The 20,595-nt window shown below is 44.3% G+C and overlaps 1 protein-coding gene across 2 annotated transcripts in view; it reads right to left on the reverse strand.

Annotated features, from left to right (window-relative positions):
* Positions 1-19,434, reverse strand: part of zmp:0000000755 (phosphofurin acidic cluster sorting protein 2) — a 51,697-nt gene extending 32,263 nt beyond the window's left edge. Inside the window, exon 1 of one of the 2 annotated variants that reach the window (XM_047602595.1) lies at positions 18,616-19,434. In XM_047602595.1, the coding sequence (XP_047458551.1) occupies positions 18,616-18,833 (218 nt within the window). In that variant the 5' untranslated portion in view covers positions 18,834-19,434. The remainder of the gene's footprint in view (positions 1-18,615) is intronic. The other variant, XM_047602596.1, reaches the window with a different exon arrangement.
* Positions 19,435-20,595: the final 1,161 nt, after the last annotated feature.

The following is a 20,595-nucleotide window of genomic DNA, read 5'->3' on the forward strand; positions in this document are numbered from 1 at the left end:
TCTCGGGTCAGGCCTGAGCCGAGGCAGATGAAAAGAGACCCGGAGCAATGCGAGATTTAAATCCACACCTCTTTCATGGTTTCGCAGCACCTTGTATCCTTTCCCCAGTACCCCTCAAAAAAAATCCCCCTCTCTCTTGAAAAGAGACAGCCAAGTTTAGTGAACTTCCTCCTGACCCACTTTTCCCTCCAGACCCGTTGCATTAATGTGTGATCAGACTCAAATGGGAGGGAGAAAGGCAAATCAAACAAACAGCCATCTGATCACTGGCGTTCCTTGAAAGCGTCTATGCAACGCTCTTCATCAAGAATGATTCACAAAGACTTGAAGCACCGAGAACCCTGGGGGCGACGGAGCGTGGCACATGATGAATTTTCAACGTTTACCATATTTGAATCTTATTTAGATTCTTCTCATTTGTGCAACAGCCTAAAGGAGCATTTAAGCTGTGGAATATAAACATCTGAAAGGGACTAAAAGGAAAGTTTAAATTACAATTGTGTAATAACGTCATTCTTTTCAGAAATCTAATTTAACATGGTGGGATATTTCTGATGCGGTTTTATTGGAAAAATGGAGTTTCCCCGACAACACAAAGCAGCCGGGGCCGATCATTAGCCTTAATTTAGACATTAAGTGAAGCAGATGGTCATTTTCAATTTTTATTTTTCAATTCCAGCCCCAAACGCCTGCACTCCATCAAAGATATTGCGCTCGCAAGACAGTTTATTAGGTACACTAGTGAAAACAAATGCATTGTAATATAAGGGTCCCGCTCTAAATCCTCCTTTATGGCCGTTATGACGAACCGTTATATGTATATCTATATCTATACCGCGTGGCCCAGCCCAATGACTAAAACGGGGCTGTCAAAATAATAGAAACATGTGTCTTTACAACACAATAAAATGTAATAGTCCTACAAACCGCAGCCTCCAAAATGAAAACAGAGTTGAATCAACAGCTCTCCCAGGTATCTTAAACAAATGCTAAATACTATAGCCTCCACAAAGCTAGGATTTAGTGCACGACTGCCACATTTTAGAAGGCTTTTGTTTCTGCTAGATCAATGTGAGGTGATTGTACGTTGCAGTTTTAGCTTTTAGTTTCCATCCCACTGCCTGGTTTGTTCCTGTTTCTCAACAACAAAAAGGAAATTCACAGCGTAGCAGGACAAGGAAAGAAACCAGTCAAAGGGAATTAGAATGAGACAGAAGGCCACGAGAATATATATTTAATGACGACGACAGGCCAGGAACTTCATGCCCCTATGCAGAACATGCCCTTGGCCCAGACAGACGGGCGACGGCGCAGTTCTACGTCAGTTTACGGGAAGCATCCGAGCGTGGACTGCCAATCCAGTTTGCTGCACAACAACCTCGCGTGAGTTAGAATGAACGACTCCAATATCTATCTGAGGGGTGGACTAATTAAATGTTAAATCTAGTAGATAGAAGCATGGATCCAGCTTTGCTTATTGTCAGGATGAGTCACCAGTCAGCCACTGGCTCTCTGTCAGGAGGGAGGGAGGGAGGGAGGGAGGCGGGGGGGACAAAAAGACGAGCTGATGGTTTAACGTCTCTATCCCATCACAGCTCTCTCTCTCTGTAGATTCACATGTAATTAAAAAGGCTGCAGGCGCTGAAAGGGTCGCTTACGGCACCATTTTTTATTTTTTATTTTTGGTTATTACTACAGAGGTGTTATCGCCACTCCTGCTCGTCACTGCGTTATGTCGTAAGTGAAACTCGTGGCCATGTGTCCTGGCCCGGCGCCAGGCACGTCCCCCCCCCGTGCTCCTACCTAATGTCAGCTCGCTCGGCCACACAGACAGCGACAGACCAGGTATTAACACAAAACCGCTCATCACCGTTCTCAAGGAGGTGGAGTACACACAATAATTCAAGCAACATGAGGAAGTATCGCCAGCAGAGTGATACCGCGCACCGTTTGTGATTACAGGAATACGGGGGCGGGGGAGGGCGGGGGGGTGTTATTTGCAGTGTGGTCTTCCCTCCACTCAGCAGACCTGGCACACACTCAAGATCAAAATAGGGGCTTGCAAAAGCCCTTGAACTTACGCATTAATCCTCCACTCTGGCTCGTCACTCCCACATTCCCAGAAAGACCCTGGGGTGGGATCAGAGCCCTCCACTCTGTGCCAAACAGGACCACCAAAACAAAACAGTCTTATCAATCCGCAGAGAGAGGCCCTGGGTGGGTGGAGAATCCATACTACAGTCTCCAGTCCAATATTACTGTGAACCGACGGTGGAAAGCAAAGATAAGTGATACATTTTTTTCTGTCTGTTTCCCAGCTGATAAGAGTCGATGAGGGAAATCCCCCGCTTTCGTTTTGGGCTGAGCCAATTCACACAGCCCGGTAGGCTCTTCTGATTGGGTAATCATGGCTATGGATTGAGTTTATTGAGCCTGAAATGCCAGTTAGAAACCGGATTAGTGGTGGTTTTGATCATCCTTAGCTAAACACCAACGAGGAGAGAAACCGTAGCTACTAAACTGACCGTTAAGTTGTATCAGTGCTTGTTGACGAAACACAGAAGAAGCTACTTAACCTTCTCAAGTACTATCCTGCATTAATTTTAGCTGAAGTACATGCTTAGTAAACCGGCATTTCAGTCAGACAGACAAACTTCTATCAGTGTAAATAATAAAAAAAATAGCTTATCAGGTTTCTAATCGTCTTTGTCTGTCAGTCGTATGATATATAATGCTTTCATACTCAAAACACACCTAAAAGCTACAAGTGTGGATGTAAATATACAAACAAATGCTACAAGTACCAATTATCCCCATTGCTGATTAACAGCGTGCTAGCCCACAAAGTGTCAAATAAACAGTTAAAATATCTTTCGCGTGTCTCATCTAGACAAACATAAAAAAAGTATTTCCATTTATTTATTGTTTAATCAGGTAAAAGCTGCAGTTCATCAAGTGCTCCAACACTTTTAGAACGGATTGATGAATGAATGTGACCATCATTTTAGCTCTAATAATGCCTAAAGGTGGGAGAAAATACCAACATGGCAACATATCACGATATTTTTTCTCCCAACACAATATCGATTTTGAATGTCTTAATATCGAATTTTGTTTTTAGCTGATCGTGAACGACTGAATTGGAAATGGATCGTTTGGATTAATAAAGCTTTTTGAAATTGCAATGCAATTTGTCCAATGAATTATCACTTCCATCTGATGTACATATATACAATGTGTATTTTAAGATGCATTTAAAATTTCTACGCAGAATATCGCAATATATCACAATAACATAATATCGCAATAATGTATCGCATCGTGGCTCAAGTATCGCGATACGTATCGTGAAGTCCTTGCCAATACCCACCCCTAATAATTTTCAGACTTTGAGCTGATGTTTTGAAAGTGTCCTCACATTATCTAATCTGTAGACGCCAGGCCCACCTTAAGGCGATGGAGGAGTCTGAATGCTGTCCTCCCCCAGGCTAATTACATCAGACACACAATCTCTTTTTTGTATACATCATCTTGCATTACTGACCCAGAGGTATGAAGAAACTGGCAGTATGTCTTGTGATGACTAGTTACTGACTCCGACGCGTGCCACCCATTAGGAGTGTGAGCTAATAGGTTTAGTGTATACGGCGTGGCTCACAGCGGCGCGAGTAGCGCGGCTCCATCTAAGCCCATTAGTGCGGCCATGTCGTCGCTCTCTGCGCCGTCACTAACTGTTGACCTTTCAGGCCTCCGAGCAGAAGCAAAGGCCACTGGATTACTGGGTTGTTTCCGCCTTTCGGGCTGAAAACAGACTGCTTCCATTTAAGGGAATCAAAACAACATGACAGACGCTTCCTTTTGTGTCAAGTGAGCAAAAAGGGTTCAGACAAGCAACGTGATCTATGGAGAAAAGCTTTGCGGCGACACCCCTGCAGCTGACACGACAAGCATGAAAAGCCTTTCAACATCAGATCCGACACATACTAGCATAATCCTCATCCTTGATTTCTCTACCAGAACATCGCTCCTTTATTCTGGGATAACTGAGTCAATACAGGTACTGCAGGGGGGAGGTTGCAAAATATTTGGTTGATTTTTATATATTTATTTTAATTTTCCCCCACAAATTTCTTTAGAGGCACATGAATCCAACATTTTTTAATAAAGGGATGAATGGAAGCGGAAGATGTTATCTTTCATCTTTCACTCATTCAGATGCAGGAAGTGAGGCAGAGCGCCACACGAGACCTGTCAATCTAAGCCTCCTGTACACAGTAGGCCCCGCCCCCATCGCTGCCGAGCCAATCACAAGGCTGCATATCACACACTGAAAAATAGAGATAAAAAATGAATATTTGAACATGTGTGTTACTTGAATAGCTTAATATTGAATGCAGAATGACAATATTAATGTATATTTATGAGTTGCACTACGTCAAGTTTAATACAGTAATCTCTCCATCAGTTTGGGGGTCCTTGGCCTTAAAAAACATTGAAGACCCCTGCATAAAAAAATGAATTAGAACCACCAACAGATTTTCAGTTCACTCCTTCTACCATGCAGGTGTGCACTAGCATAACAATCTGCAAACTGCACCTCTTTATTACTGTTCTACTCTGCATTTACTCTAAATTCTAGGCTAATTATAACGGCTGAACATTCTTGCACATAAAAGCAACTGACGGCTACTGTCGCCGAGTTATGAAACTTTTTATCTGTGCAAGACAAACAACTCATCAGGCAGGACGCGCAGACAGCCGCGGTCAAATATTTGGTTTCAGATAAGAGTCCTGTGATTGTGGGTTATCTCAGAGCTATGTAGAATCTTATCCTGCTTCATCCATTTTCTCTCTGCTAACAGCAAAAACAGAGAAAGGTAGAAGAGCAACACATTTGAGACATACTTCTGTTTTTCCTTTTTCTTTTTTAGATCGTACAGTCCAGCAAAGCATGACATCGCTTCCTCTCCCTCCCAGAGCTGACTGAATAACTGTATCAAAGCGACGCTGGAACATCAGAGGAAACCAAATCAATCGTGGGAGGTGGATTAAAGGTGGGCAGCCGAGTGGAAGTCAGGGACACACACACACTCTGCCTGGCGTTACCCCCTTTCTGACCTCACCCCTCCACTGAGTCGGTCTGGCTTTCTTTAACTCGGAGAGGGCTTCACGCAGGTTGTTCGGGAGTCGGGTCTCAGAGAAGACTTCTGGCCGGGAACCAAACCTCAGTCACTCGCTGCTTGTGGCTCTTCGGCGAAACGATACGTTTGACTGGAGACTGCTTATGTGACGCAGTTTGTGTTACACCGACATCAAAAGGCATTTCGAAAATGTAAACCACGAATCTGGAAGGCCTGAGTCCTGAGCCCCGCGAACCAGGTTTGATAGCAGACGTTGCGACTGGAAACATGTGAGGGGACGATCATTCGAGATGAGCACCGAGACCTGAAAGACCTTAACTCTGTTGATCGGTTGTTTTTGAAAAGTCCAAACAAAGCCCGGACATGGACAGAAGACGATTCACACAGACATCTTTTCTTCATCGTATATTAGTATATATACTTTTGCTGAGGTTACTCTGTAACAAACACACCAACCACCACACAGACATAACAACATCGGTGAGGAGTTTCTTGCATGTGCGTCCATTCTGTTCTGCATCAACGTCTTTCAAAGCCGGAGCCGTGGTGCCATGTAAGAGTACATGTGGCTCCTATCACTGTGCTATTTCTGGGCCTTTCTGTGATAGCAGCATCTCAAATAACCTGGCGATAGAGACCACTTAACCCTAAGAGCGTACAAAGAGACTGGCAGCCACCGGGTCCGTCAGCTTCTTCGTGTTGTACATTTGTCGCGGCTTGAGTGAAACATCCACTCCGGTCAACGTCGTTCCTTCCTCGTTTTTTTTTTTTTTTTTTTTTTCGGCTTTGAACGTTTCACCGAGGTCCGTCAGAAGGTTCGCCGGTGCAAACGCGGACTGCAAATGGATGCGCACAGCACTGACACGGACAGAGTCAGAGAGAGAGGCCAGCAAACCCTCGAATTTAACAACATACCGCCCAAACAAAAACACACTTTTGTAATTCTTTTTCCTCGGTCAGCATTCTAGTTGATGCTTTGCCAGTCCCATGGCCTCGGATCACTGCACACCAATTGTCAGAGGCACAAAGCAGAGGGAAGTGGTGGATGGAGGATGAGTGATGTAAGAGAGTGCTGAATGAAAAAGGGACTGTCTATGTTTGGTATGTGCCGGGAGGGCTTCCAAGCTACTTTGAGTAATGCTTTTAGTGCTCGAAGCGTACCATTTTGTGTATTCTCTGCTTGAGATGTGACTGCGGTCACATTCTCTTAATAAAGCACGCTTGAGAACATTGCTCTGTATGGATTTCTTAAGGTTGTTATGTATGGCACTAGGGGATGTGGGAGGCAGAGAAAAAAAAAACAAAAAGCTGCAGTCAGTCAAGGTCCTTGTTGAGGAAAAGCCGACGCTCGTCGTCCTTTAGCGATGCTATTATTTGTTCATGTTTAGGGTACGCTTAGCCTAAAAGCCGCTTCTGCTGAATATTTTATTCACTTACAGCAAAAGCAAGGACACGTCTATTCATGGCGAGGGCTAGTCTACGGAACGGCTGGGATTCGCTCAGGCAGCAGAACCTTGAGGTTTCCTGTTTTGTTTTTTTTTGTATTTTTTTTTAAATATTTTATTCATAGCTTTTCAATCAAACTGCGAACACAGAGGGAAAAAAAAAGCTCAACATTCCCCACCCACACAAAGTGTTCTCAATAAAGTAATTCCTTTTTATTTTACTAGACAAAGATAGGAAGGGAATGGAGATTGCAAAGCACTTTGGAAAGGCTGCAAATGCTTCAGAGTTGAGGAGAACGCGATTTTAGAAGTAGCCGAATTCATATCTGAATCCAATCTGCAGCGATTAGGACGGGGTTTGTGTTTCAACAAGTTCACACTGTAGGATGTGTCATAAGGGCTTAGCCTGCACTTAGGCTTGCATGCAAAAGCTATTTTAGCCCCCCAAATATCTGGTTGTGTGTGCCAGATGGCCATATGCTGGTTGGGCTTTAATTCCCTGAATGAAATCTTCTCATGGTCACAGTGAAAGAGCAGGAAGAGGCTGTGACCAGGGTAAACAAAGAGAACAAGAGGAAGCTATTAATTTAGCCAAAACAGATTTCTGTGACGGCATGGCTGAAGTGTCAGACAAAACCTGTGGTGTTTAGCAAGAGGACTAAAAGTCAAAATGAAATCAAATAACCTAGAGACATCTTTATGCATGCAAAATGTTCTATAGTTATTCTACATTTAACATTAGCCGTCAGCTTGCGCTTGACCAGAAACGAGTTGATTAAGCTACAATGTTATGCAGACATAGGCTTAAACCTTTAAGCCGAACCTCAAACCTCTGCACGCAGGGAGGCTTACTCATCTTGAATTAATGTGAGTAACTGCCCCAATTTTATGGCTGCAAAAAAAAAAAAACCCCAAAAACAATCTGACGAAACATCTAAAACATTCCTGTAGGACAGAAGTCTCTTCTTCTTACTGGAAGTCTCACATTTATATGCAAAAACTTCCTCATCAACCCTTGTTCGCCTTCACATTGTTGGAAGAAACACAAGGAGCTGAGAAAACCCGCAGAGACACGGCGAACGCGAACCACTTCAAACCGCTCGATCTATTTCTATTTGGCATCATCACCGAGGTATGCAACCAATCCGAAAATTAGGCTTTGAGGAGAAAACTAGACGAGATAAACAGACTGAGACTGAGAGGGAAGAGGATGTGATAGCGGCGCTCATAACCATGATAATGCTCTGTAATATGATGGAGTCATGGGTCTCCCCAGGGCCGTGATTGAGTTTCACTGTTGTCGGGATTACCGCCACATTTTATGTAATTCTACACTGGAAGTGGTGAATAACAGCCCTCTGCCAGATTTCATTTAAATTTGGTCATTTAAGCCACTGCTTATCCTCAAAAAGGATTAGTACGGGCGAGCATCAGAGGTTTGACCAGCGTGCTCTCGTCTGTGGTCGGTTTACTAGGCTCCTCGCAGATAATAGAAGTTGGATATGTTTCCTATTACCCAACGTTCAGATGAGGAAAAAAAAAAAAAAAAAAAAAGCCTTGCTCAAGTTATGGCAAAAACGTGCTGAGGCTGCAGTTCCTTCCCGACAACAGGAAACGCGAGAATCTGTCTTATACTTCATCATCGGAGCCGAGGATGAGCTGCTCCTAGTCCCGCTGGCCGCGAGCCAAATTAACAGACGAAGGAGTCTTAAACATCTTAACACAACCCAGTGACAAGATTTGTGAGTCAGTAAACACAAGGCCTCTATTCATAGTTCAGAATAGTCCCTCTTCAAACAAATGCCTTCAGATGCACATGCTCCCGCTGAGGCCCGTCAGACCGCTTATTCAACCATTTCGGCCTCCGCGATGAAAATTAAAAGTGCGACACCGCGTCGCATTCGGGCGCTTCGGCGCGTTGACAGTAATTTCCAGGAACTCAGCGCACGGCGCGCCGCGTCCTTTGTTGCCGTTTTCTGCAGCGGTAAACATCTCTTTTGTCTCTGCCTCCCGAACACAAACCGATGAGGTCAGCAGGCCGGTGTTTGTAGTGGACACGCTCAGACGGGGCCTGTTGACAGGCAATACCGGAGCCGGGGTAAGACGCCTCGACCGGTCACAAGACAGGTTACACCTTCTTACACCGAATCCCGTTTACAACAGCCGGCCCTCGTTTTCCCCCCACCTGCTGCGTGCAAGGATTTCACAATGAGTTCTATAACGTATACAGGTGAAGCCCCGTGAGCGTCGCCGCCCCAGACGTCGTTATGAATGAGCTTTAAAATCCTATTAAGGCGGCTTGTCGGGCTGACGGGAACGCTCCTTCGCTCCGAGTCTACTGCTGGGATCAAAGGCTCCAGAGCAAAGCCTCGTTTAAAACCGCCTCTCGCGGACCAATCAAGACAAGTCTAACACCCTTCGCAGAAGAAACAAAAACACGACCAGTTTATTTATAGGGCTGATTTAGCTGACCCAGAAAACAAATGCATTTCAACAGTGCTGCACTAAATTTGCCTCCTTGACTGTTGTAACGTTCAGTTTGTGTTGCAACAGTGGAAGGAATTAGGTAACGCAACTGTATGATCATTGAAGAGGACGTAGTTTGTGGTGCTGCTGAAGTGGATTGAAATAAATATTAAAGGATTTTTTTTTTGAATCGCAGTTAAATGAACAGTTTACGCAGTTATGTGAAAAACACGTGTTGAATACCGTGCATTTCTTAAGGCATGTTTTAGTGCAGCATTGTTATTTTATCGCATTATGTGTTATTAATAGGGCAGATTCTTTGCGGTTTGTCATCAGCCTTTATCATGAAGCCCTGCATATTAACGTAACGTAACAGTATGGCGGAATCTAGTATTTATAGCTTGCAGAACATGCGTTGCTTAGCCTTTTTAAACCCACTTAAAATCTTAAAAACTCTCGATGAATGGGCTGCACAGCGAAAGGATGGAAATGGAAATGTGAAAGGGGACGGCGGGGGAAGCCTGCCAGGCCTCCGCGCCGACCCCTGGGAGCTTTGACACATCTGAACATCTGCAGCTCCCGGGCAAGTCCAAACAGACCCGATCTCCCGCTCGCGCGAAACACCGCTCACGTTAATGAAGTCCCACAAAATACAACCTCCGGGACGCGAAGCTGCCGAGACACCTTTAATTTGTTTGTGGATGAGCAGAGTGAATGTTCAGCCGTCGAGGGCACAACCAGGTGTCGGGTTTCGGCTAAATTTAGACGGCGCTGACATTTCATCAAGAGGATTAATTTAGTTTTACTATACATATTTCATACTGGCATATGGTGCCTCGGTTAAGCATCAGACAGGATTAAGTCTGCCCTTTAACTCCTGCAGCCTCCACAATCTTGTCCGTGCGTCTGCCCTCATTAGCGATCGCAGATACTACAAACGCCCTCAGCTGCCGGTACACAAAGATAGAAAACATCTCTATCCAAGGTTACAGATGCGTCACATTTGTTTTTAGTTCAGCGGTTTCAGATTCGGGGGGTGCGATTAATCCAGTGTAGGACATATTAACAGATACTACCAGGAGAAACTGTGCCCTGACTTGAAACTTTTGTTCTGCACACTAGACAACAATTCCAGAAAGAAAAAATGTCAGCGACCCCGGGAACGGTGCAGTCGATGAATGCACAACGGTCGACCATCAGCAGATATCATTTGGCTCTATTTTTGCGAAGTGGAGAGACGGCGTCGTCATCTATGTATTGTCATCGTATCCGAGAGTGCTGATAAAACAACTGGCGCACGTAGAAGAAATACTGTTTTGGCACGATTACTTGAAATGAACAATGGCAGCCCAAAGGTGCCTGCTGACTACTCCTTTCAGTTCACTCCCCCGGCTTAATACGTCCAAATGACTAATGGACTGAACGAATCCAGCCTCCAGTTCTCCAGAGATCCTGCACACGGACCCGACTTTACTCTGCGTCCATGCGGGAGTAATTTTAAACCGGGGCAAGTGAAAATGAAGAGTTGGAGCTCATTGGGCTCAGTGTGCTACCAAATAACAGGCACATTTAAAGAAATAATAATATGACGAGGGCTACTTGGAAACAGAAATGAAGAGAAACAACAACGCTGAGTAAAAGAGACCTGTTCTGGAGTTTATTTTATAGACTGAAATATCCAAAGGTGCCTTATCAAACACATTTAAAGGGAAAAAACACCAAATTTCCAAACCTAGAAACCTTTCATTTCCATAAATCTGTGCTTGGGAGTTGTTTTTTGCACTCAAACAGTGGGATATCTGAATTGCGGGTCAACTGAGCAAAAGACACATGGACAGAAACAGGAACCCAGACAGTTCAGGCCGCTTAATCTGTGATTAGAAAAGTGGGCAGGGCACCCAGCTCGATGCCGCCTGAGTGTCAACAGCGCGCGGTTCTTACATCCCTGACGAGACAGCAAAGATGGGCATATTATTTAACCCGAGACACGGGCGACATCTCTATTAGGCTTCTGAGCGGCAGCCAGATGAGCGCGGCCGTCAGTCGCAGGGAGAGTAAAAAGTATCGACTACAGATAAACACGACCGCACTGTTTACAGGAGCAGGCTCTGCTAGAATGCAGCACAGGACCTCCGACTGCCGTGACGATGGCGCTTCGCAGGTTTCAAACGGTCCGTCATGTGCGCTCTCATCCGTCCACGTCACGAGCGTTTTTTTTTTTTTTTTTTTTTTTTTTTGAAATAATGGCCTCTGTGTTGCTGCTGGCATATACAGCTCAGGAAATGCCTGAATGGGAGAGGTGGGAAATAAGCAGCGCAAGAACAAGAGAGAAAATACGAGCTGAGAGACACTGTCCACAATGCGCTTATTTTGACAGGATCCTCCCTGTATCAGAGGCGTTTCCTCGCCTCGCTCGCTGGCTCAGGAAGCTGGATCTCTCTACGAGCTGAGACCCCAGTATCCGCCCACACAAGTATCTGGCCTTTCTCCCATTCTGAGGTCCACGCAGGGGGAAACAAAACCTTTCTTCCCTTTGTGAGGAATTCAGCATGGAGCATTCAGCACATGCCTGCAGAGCTCTGCGCCAGTTCGGCAAAGCTTTTCGACAAGGTGGGCAATCCGCGGCTCCGGTCCTGCACAACCCCACTCCTGCACAACCCCACTCGTGCACACCCCCACTCCCCTCCCTTCCCTTCCACGGAGCAGGTTGCTGGTGAACAGCAGACAAAAAGTGTGGGGGGGGGGGGCAGCCTGAACGTGCGCTGGAGCAACCTGGCTTTTCAGCGGCTCTCCAGCGCTCTTGCCAGGAATGTGAAATGCTTCCCAAGGAAATTCCTCCTCCTCGAGGAAAGCAGGGAAGGAAACCAAGAGAATTTTGACACATTTCGTGCGGTGGGAGTGAGCATGTAAAAGACGGGAGCGGAGGTGCTGATTGGTCCACTGTCGTAAAAGTGTGTGAACAGCATGGCAGAGCGCGAAGCCAAGCAAGAGTCGGTTTCATTCGAAAGGCAGAAACCAAACCAACCAAAAATGAACCACTGTTAACGTTATCATTTTAAAACAGACTTTAAGAAAGCCCTCGTGGAGTGTTTTTCTTTTTTCTTTTTTTATACTGCCTACAGTAAAGAATAAGTGACCAATAAGAAGCTAGTATAAATAGCTCTAAATTTAATTATCACCACAGCTACTTCCTGGCTGTTTTACAAATACATCCGCCTTTGAGGGAGATGTTATCTGGTTAAATTAAATTATCTGCACTGGGACATTTTCATTTATCCATAGTATGGGTATCTTCTAAGCCTTGAAGTCGAATAATGCCACAGGATTATGTTTACAATGCATTTACTCTGTGATTTAACTTCAGAGCTCGGTTACTCTGCAGCATGTCAAGCAGCTGGTTAGATTTCAAATAGCATCTTTGCATCTTTTGCACACTCTCAAAGGTCTTGGAGAGTGTGCAGCTGCAGCAGCAGCAGCAGCGGCAGCAGCAGCGGCAGCAGCCACTTCTGAAGCTGTCAATTTTGTCGGTGTTGCCGGAAATAGATTGTAAACACGATGCGGGCGGACGTGGATCGCTGCGTCACAATCCTGAAGGGCACTGGAGATGGCCGATGGGGTTTGTTTATGATTTCTAAAGGAAGCAGGGGATTAAGCAGACAGCGTCTGTGTGCAGCATCAGATTACCAGCTCCTCTTTTCCTGTTATGAAATCAGATTACCAAAGCTCCCCCCGCCAGGAGAAACAATATCCACGCCTCGAGATGCAGGGGGGTTATGGAAGAGGTGAAAGAGCAAGTTAAGCTCATATTATCTGACCTTTATTTGTATCCTGATTTAATGGTTTCATCTTAGCTTCACTGCATATAAGAAAATCAGAACTTAAATCAAAGAGATTAAGAGCACAGACGATGCAAAAAGATTGCACACATACAGTTCCACCTTCAGTATTACAGCTTAACGGTGCCTCATAGCAAAAAGAGTCTGTAGCTGCTCCATCTCCACTGACCCAGAACAAAGTAGACACAATAACGTCCCTTCAGTCCAGCTCCGAGTTTGTTTCTGTTTTCTCGTCTTTATTTGCCGACATGCAGCACAGATCAGTCCGATGCGCTGCACAAGAGTCGGGGGCTCAAGAAACAAACATCTGAGCAGAGCCTGCAAAAGAACACTCAATTACCGGGGAGATAAGGCTCCGTCACTCACGGGAGAATAAGGCCAGCTAGGGACTCGCATGAATCAAAGTGGCAGAAACGAGGATGCTCTGGTCACCAGAGATAAACGTCACAGGAAAAGAGCAAAGATGTGTTTCGGAGCTTAAGAGGCACCTCTTTGAACTTCAACTTAAAAGACGGACTTTCATAAGCACAAAAAAAAAAAGAAAGAAACATATCGCAGCCTCAAAATGTCATGCAAAAACTATTTCCAGATCCCAAAAACTTAAAGAAGGTATTTTATTTTTGGAAGGTGTATCAATAGCCTGCTAGGATTAATAATTAATTTTCAGTGGGAGGGACAGGCTCCGGCTTAATGGTGCACGACTTTGAACTAGTCCGACCTAATGGAGACGGCTACGTGGGACTAAAGTTTTTAAAATCTACCGAGCACTGACTTGGAGTCGACTCCCAACTCGTCCCCGGCAGTCAGCAGTCACCGGTGTAGTTCCATTGTGCTGAAACCAATGACCAAAAACTTGAGCCTAAGGTTTACAATTCACAGCTGAACAAACAACAAAGCGTCAGGACGCTCCATTAGCTTGGACACAGCAGAAATATAGACAGGTTCTAGTTGATCTGCCTCAGCTTGGTTCTCGGTAAATCAAAACAATCGGTACACTTTTATTGAACTTTTTTGCGTTTCGGCCGACTACAGCTTCCCGACCATTTGAGAAACAATTAAACTTGCACGACCAAACGACTTTGGCCGTTCCCCTCGCGTTAGCGACGAGGCCAAAAGGTCACAACTCCCGACCCCCGAATCGCAACGGATCTTTGAACTTGGTGAGGAGCCAACCATCTCACCCGGCTACACATTCTTTATTGTTAGAAGATAAACATGGCACCACCCTGACCCCTGCATTAGTGTCATTCCTGCAAATACCACATCATACCCTCAACAAATGCCTGCCTTGCCACAGATAGAGGCAGGCGAGCCGGATTCCTGAGGCTGCCAAACCCCCTCGCATATGCTGCATGGTCATTAACTCTTGCCGTTTTTGCTTTGTAATCATGTCTGCACCTTCACCAAACGTTAAAATCAGTCACCAAAGTTTTCTAACCATCTACATCCTTGAGCACCAAAGATTAGCAACACTCACTGGTAAGTCTCATTAGTTTTAATTTCCTCTAATCTGAACATGCCTTGGTTTGTGGAAGGGCTTATTCTTGCAGGTACAGTACCTCCCCCTTCACCTCATCTCCCTCAACGAGTAACCTTGTCTTTTGTCTCATTTGCATGAATAGTCAGAAGAAATCCATCAATGAATCCTGCGAGCAGTTTTACATCACATCATGACCTTTCAAACGTCCTCTTGTGCCATTTATCCCTCAGCTCGTTCTGCATTACTGTAGAACACAAGAGAGAGACGCATCAGCTTTATACGAAATAAGCTGCAGTGACAACAACATCACATAGTAACTAAAACCCCGGAGGGTGTCAGACTGGCGGGGATAGCGGCGCTGGAATCAAAACAGCGCTCGCCCAACTGTTCCAACAAGCCTGTTATGGATGAAGCTGCCACATCAATTGTCTGGGAGGTAAAAAAGCCGGGCCTGGTAATGCACCATGCGCCGCGCAGGCAGTTCAGGCTGCACGCTCAAGCTTGTAATTCATTGAATTTAGATGCAACACGCAATTGACGATGAGCACGAGAGTAAAAGGCTTTTTATGTGGATAACAGATACGTTAAATATTTATACGAAACGAGGCTGACCCAGTTGCTGCATGTACACTGACAGTAGCATTCCTGTACGGATCAGAATAATAGTCGGACTAAAAAAGGCCTCATGTGACCACCTCAGTAAGAATTTTCAATTAGACCGAGGAGGGTGGTGTAAACATTTGGATAATCCTTTCGACAGGGATCATTCTGATCATTTCTCTACGGTGGTGAATAAATAATCAAATTCTTCTATGCTAGTTTTCCCCACGAGGTAAAAAAAAAAAAAAAAAAAAAAGCAGGTGATGTGACCAGTTTTCAGGAACACGAATCGCTTAGAAATGTGTTTGAAACCAGAAAAAACAAAAATCTTCTTCTGCTGCACGATGGGCATATAAACATATATGTCTTATGGATTTTTATTTAGCATCCACAGTTAGTTCAGGCTGAATAAATATCGTCCCGTCATCAAAACTGCTGGGAACAACTCTGCGAGGACCTGCAAGTACTGACAACATATTTTCTGTTGTGAATATTTTTTCCCCCTTAAGCCTGCGTTTCTGTAGAGCTGCAGTACTTAAGGATTACTATCTAGTGATTATAAGAGAATAGCAGCTGTGCACGCCGTTGCAGAGCGCCACAATAAAAAAACAGTCAATTAGCAACAGCACTATGCCCTCATTTAAAGGCATGCCACTTAGCTGGACAGCCACATTCGCTAGCGGCCAGTGGAGGAGCAAACAGCTGCACACAAAATGGCCCAGCCCCTGAAAGAATGCCAAGGGAGAATCCCCAAAACAGGCCTCGGGTTGGACCGAGGACTTTTCACACCCACAAGTAGTCTAATAACACATCGGGCCAACACAGGCATGGGAAGCTACATTTTCCAACGTCCGAGAATAATTAAAAAAAAAAAGGACTCTGCGGATTAAATAAACAGTTATGTCACGAATCACTACAGACACCGACTTTTGTTCAAAACGTCTTGTATGATGAACAACAAAAAAGGTGGGTTAAGCAGCTCCTCTGGTCTTATGCTTAACAATGACCGGTAAACCCCCCGACTGTACGCCTCATTAATAAACCATCGTCATCCTCACTCATATTCATTTTTAATACGGCACCTTGTCTCTCATCCTTTGCAGAGTGGAGGAAGCGAGGTGGGAAGCCAATGCAGCGTGTACGGTAGGTTTTGTAAAAGACATCCCTGAAAAGCTTTTTCTCACCGGCCGCTCTTAAAGCGCAACGCATGCAGCCATCTGACACATGTTTGCTCGTGTCGTATAGCAGGAAACAGCACTTATAGCTGCAGTAAGGTGAATTTCTGACCAGGAAAACCGCTCCACGCAGAGAGCGGGTTAAGATACACAACTGTCCTTTCTTTTTTAAGAAGAAGGACCACGGCACAAAGGGTAGCGAGCTGTCAAATTAAAAAAGCAACGCTGTCACTTCAAAGGACTGCTCCTCCTCATTCCCGTCGGCTTCAAAACGTTCGAGCCATCTCAGCCAGAACTGAACAATGTCGAGGCGTAGGGGTGTAAATTATCCATGCTTTCCACATGCTATGATTCCATTCACACTTACATACTCATGCAGGAACCGAAGAGACAGGCAGGCGAAACACACACACACGCGCGCGCTCGCACACAAACACAAACACACATCGACTGTAGAGGAAACCCTCCCCTCGCAAGCCCATTTCTAACCCAACGAGTGGAGCAGATCTAGGTCAAAGCTGATTAATGTGCCCACAGCTCCCCAGAGGTTTCTGGTCAGGTGGCAGCAATGCCTGCTCACTGACGATGAATACTAATGCAGAGCTGAATGTTACCGCTGCGCTCGACATTAAACATTAAGGGAAGAAAAAAAAAAGGTGTCATTGCAATAATGTTAAGAGAATGGGGATGGCTGCGGGGGGAACTGTGCACGCACACACACAAAAAGAAAGACGATTTGCCAGCTGGTGTCAACACTACGAGCGCTCCTGATTGTGAGTAGATGGCTGAACTACACGCTGAACACAAACACAAAGCAGCACACACACGGGGGCATGAACGAGAATATGATGTGGATTCCAAACAGCCAGCCAGCTGCTGAACTGCCCGCTAACTCAAGACAGCTCATGACACACGGCTAAAGGATGAAAACCACGTCTGCTACTTAGGGAGACGAATGGCATCTGTGCCACTGTATATATAGATGGTTAACGCTGCTGTTGGGTGGCATGCGCTCCATAAATCTGAGTCCAGAGCTCGCCTACATGGACATCTAATAAAAATGTTTACAGGGTTTCTGCAGGTTTGAACAAGTGAAATTTGAGACTTTTTAAGAGCGCTACAGGTTACATTCAAGACCCACGTGACGTATGAAAAATAAGGAAAATCAGAGACCAAGAATTACTTTCAAAATAATTGGTACAGAGCAACGAAATGCAGTTCAGCATCTAACCAGAGGTGCAATAAGCAGTAAGTGCATGTAGCATAAATAGTGTGGTATACAAGAGGTATGGTACAGGTGGGTTTTATGGCATGTGCTCAATATTTACAGACGAAAACCTACGTACATACACACGGGTTAGTGAGCAAGACATGATGATGATTGATTGAGGTACTTTGAACATATTATACAGATGGATTAGTGTGTTAAATGTAAGTAGGCTATAAACAGGAACCAATTTACACTAGAGGAAATGAGCAGGTGATATTTTAGACTTATTAAGACTCTGCAGAAACCCTGGTTTAAGGCAGAGGATAAACAGCAGCGGCCGCTCTGACTGATCTGACATTTTTGTTAGGTGACAAAAATTAAAAACAACAACAATATTTCAGATTTAGAAACCTCGTCAAAGCATTTTAGATGAATTGGAAAGTTTGCAATTTTTAACCGGGGGCTTGTTGACTTGGAAAAATGAGAAATTTGTACTTACTTATGTGCTGTTATGTTATGTTATGTTGATGTCTGTGTATGTTTGTGTACAAGCTGGACACTCGAATTTCCCCCCTAGGGAATGTATAAAGTATTTTCTATCCATCTAACTAGTAAAACACACATTGTTAGTCTAACAGCATAATTCTTTAAGTCATTTTTGACTTACTGTTACAATATTAATAAAAATACCAATGTGCTTGCTAAAATAAAATGTGTTTTTTTCTTGTTTTTCCCCAAAACATTCAAATATGACTTGGACAATTATGCCATCAGGCTCACTGCCAAATTTGCACCCAAATGTATATATTACATATAAGTCCAGTCATTGCACTGCTCATTTTTGCACTACTCATCACCAGGTCTGTGTATTTATTTTATGTATATATTTATTCCAGTTTGTTTATCCTGTTACTTTTTTTTTATTTTTTAACTGAGCTTTTCCACCCTTGTCTTGCGTCGTTGTTACCCGATTCTCCTGCCCTTGAAAGCCCAAATAAAGTTTTCTGAATCTAAATCTGAATTATGCTAAAGACACAGCACAACAACATCAGAGGAACTCGAACACCAGTGCTATTTACTAGCTTTAGCATTAGCCACCGCGCTAGTTAGCTTGGCACTAGCCGACAGTGTTTTGAAAATGTGTGGCAGCGTTACACTGAGGCGAGGGCGTCGTTTACCAGCACTAATATTTATCCACCGACACGCAGATTTTGCACACAAATACGGCTTTTAGGTTTTCAACGACAACGCTGCGATGTTACCTCGGGACGCAGCTCGGGGATGATCGGTCAATCTCCCAGGTCGCGAAGAGGTTCATGGGCACAGGCATGCTGCCGGAGCCCGAGCCCAGGACCACAGCCCCGGCTAACGCTCCGGTCGGGAGCGCCGTGGGTGCCGGTCCTCCGCCGCCACCACCGCCGCTGCCCGGGTTCAGGAAAGCGGCCCGGACGCCTCCTCTCTCTACAGCCGCCGCCATCATCACCACCGCCACTGCCTGGGGAGCAGCTCTAGCTAAGTGTCGGATGATCGCCGCTGAACTCTGTGCTGCCTGCTCCTGTTCCTCCTCCAGACTCCCAGCTCCGCTTCACTGGCCGGGGATGCTGATAGCAGGGGCGGGGCCAGCCGCCACTGATAGGGGGCAGCACGTCCCCACGTCCAGGGTGGTAGCTTTTTAAATTGCACGAGTTTGGCATTTTCCTCACACCAAAATATTCTGGACGGACTTCAGCAGATTTTGATTATTGATCATCGCTGTAATGATTTTTGTTTACGTTGGCAAAATACAGACACTGTATTTTTGTGTGTAGCAAATGCACCTTATCATACACATGCACACACCTTTTGTATTTTATTTTATTTTATTTGTAGTTTTATACGTCTATATAGCTCTTCACTGCCATCAACCAAATTTATTTACCACCAGTGTCGTTAAACAAGCAAATAAGACATCTCCCACCCAGCTAACCATCCTTTCCGCTACTTCCCCTGTGGTAGCTGACTCAGACCACAGGCTACCCATTTCAAAAACAGTTTCTTCCTCACAGCTATTGCAACTTTAAGCTCAATATGATATAGCAAGGACCTAAACTACACCTACATGTGTGGGATTCTACGTATGTATGTCTATATGTATGCCTGTAGTAGGGTTGTTGACAGATCTATCTATCCATCTGAAGAAAAACATACAATATCTCTAAATTGGTTTAGTTTTTTTATACACCGGGCGCATACAGTCCACTTTCTTTCAATTCTTGTTTGTGACTGACATGTGTCATGTCACACCCCTGTAATCTGCTGATCATTTGGGCTAAGTTAAGTCAGCCCTCAGCCGTTGGTTGACATAGACTCTCGGCTGCAGCTACATAATTTGAGTTTTTTTCATTTTTTTTTTTAAATATTTCTCAGTAGGGTTAGGGTTGCACTTTTTTTATTTCATGTATTTTGCACGAAAACACCAACAGAGCGTTAAAAATAGCTGTTAATGAAATGTTTTGATTGCCAATGTCAGTCTTATAATTAATGCTCGAATGAATGACTGAATAGGACATTCAGTGAGTGGGTACTCAGCTAAAGCTACATATTTTGAGTCTTGTTGAAACAGCTTCTCTGTAGTTGGACTTTTTCATTTCGTGTTTATGCGCGAAAGCATTGTTGAGCCTGTTAAAAAGAAAGGCTTAAGCTACTGAAGTGAAGAGTTGTGGTTTTAATTAAAATGCAGCTAATTGAGTATAAAAAGCAATAGTTCCCTCTGTAGCACTTGATGGTTGTTTCGGTTTATTATTACATTAGTTGTTTGTGTGTTTTCATACTGTGATGTGAAATTCTACTATCTCAGGTCCAAACTGTACAATCTCTCATTCAATAAATTTAAGAAGTTGAAAATTTTCTCTGATTTGGGTCGTGGCTTGTCACTAAGGGGTGATGGTGGGTGGATGGTAGCATAATATAGGCTTTGTTCAAGTACAATTCATATAAATATAAAGAAAGAATGCATTTAAATAAAAATAATTTAAAATAGTAATGCCAAGGGTATTTTTAGACATGATGCATGTCTAAGCGAAACATTCCTAATTGCCCACTTTTAGCATAATTTGTATAAAAATCACATCCTGTTTATCCTATTAAGTGTGTGTGTGTGCTTTTTAAGTTAGGAATGGTAATTTTATGACAATAAATGATTGTGTTTTCCCCCCGTACAATCTAAGTCAAAATTAAAATGCCCATAGTCATAATTTCTACTG

This window comes from Mugil cephalus, chromosome 13 (genome assembly GCF_022458985.1).
Source record: "Mugil cephalus isolate CIBA_MC_2020 chromosome 13, CIBA_Mcephalus_1.1, whole genome shotgun sequence".
Taxonomy (NCBI): Eukaryota; Metazoa; Chordata; class Actinopteri; order Mugiliformes; family Mugilidae; genus Mugil; species Mugil cephalus.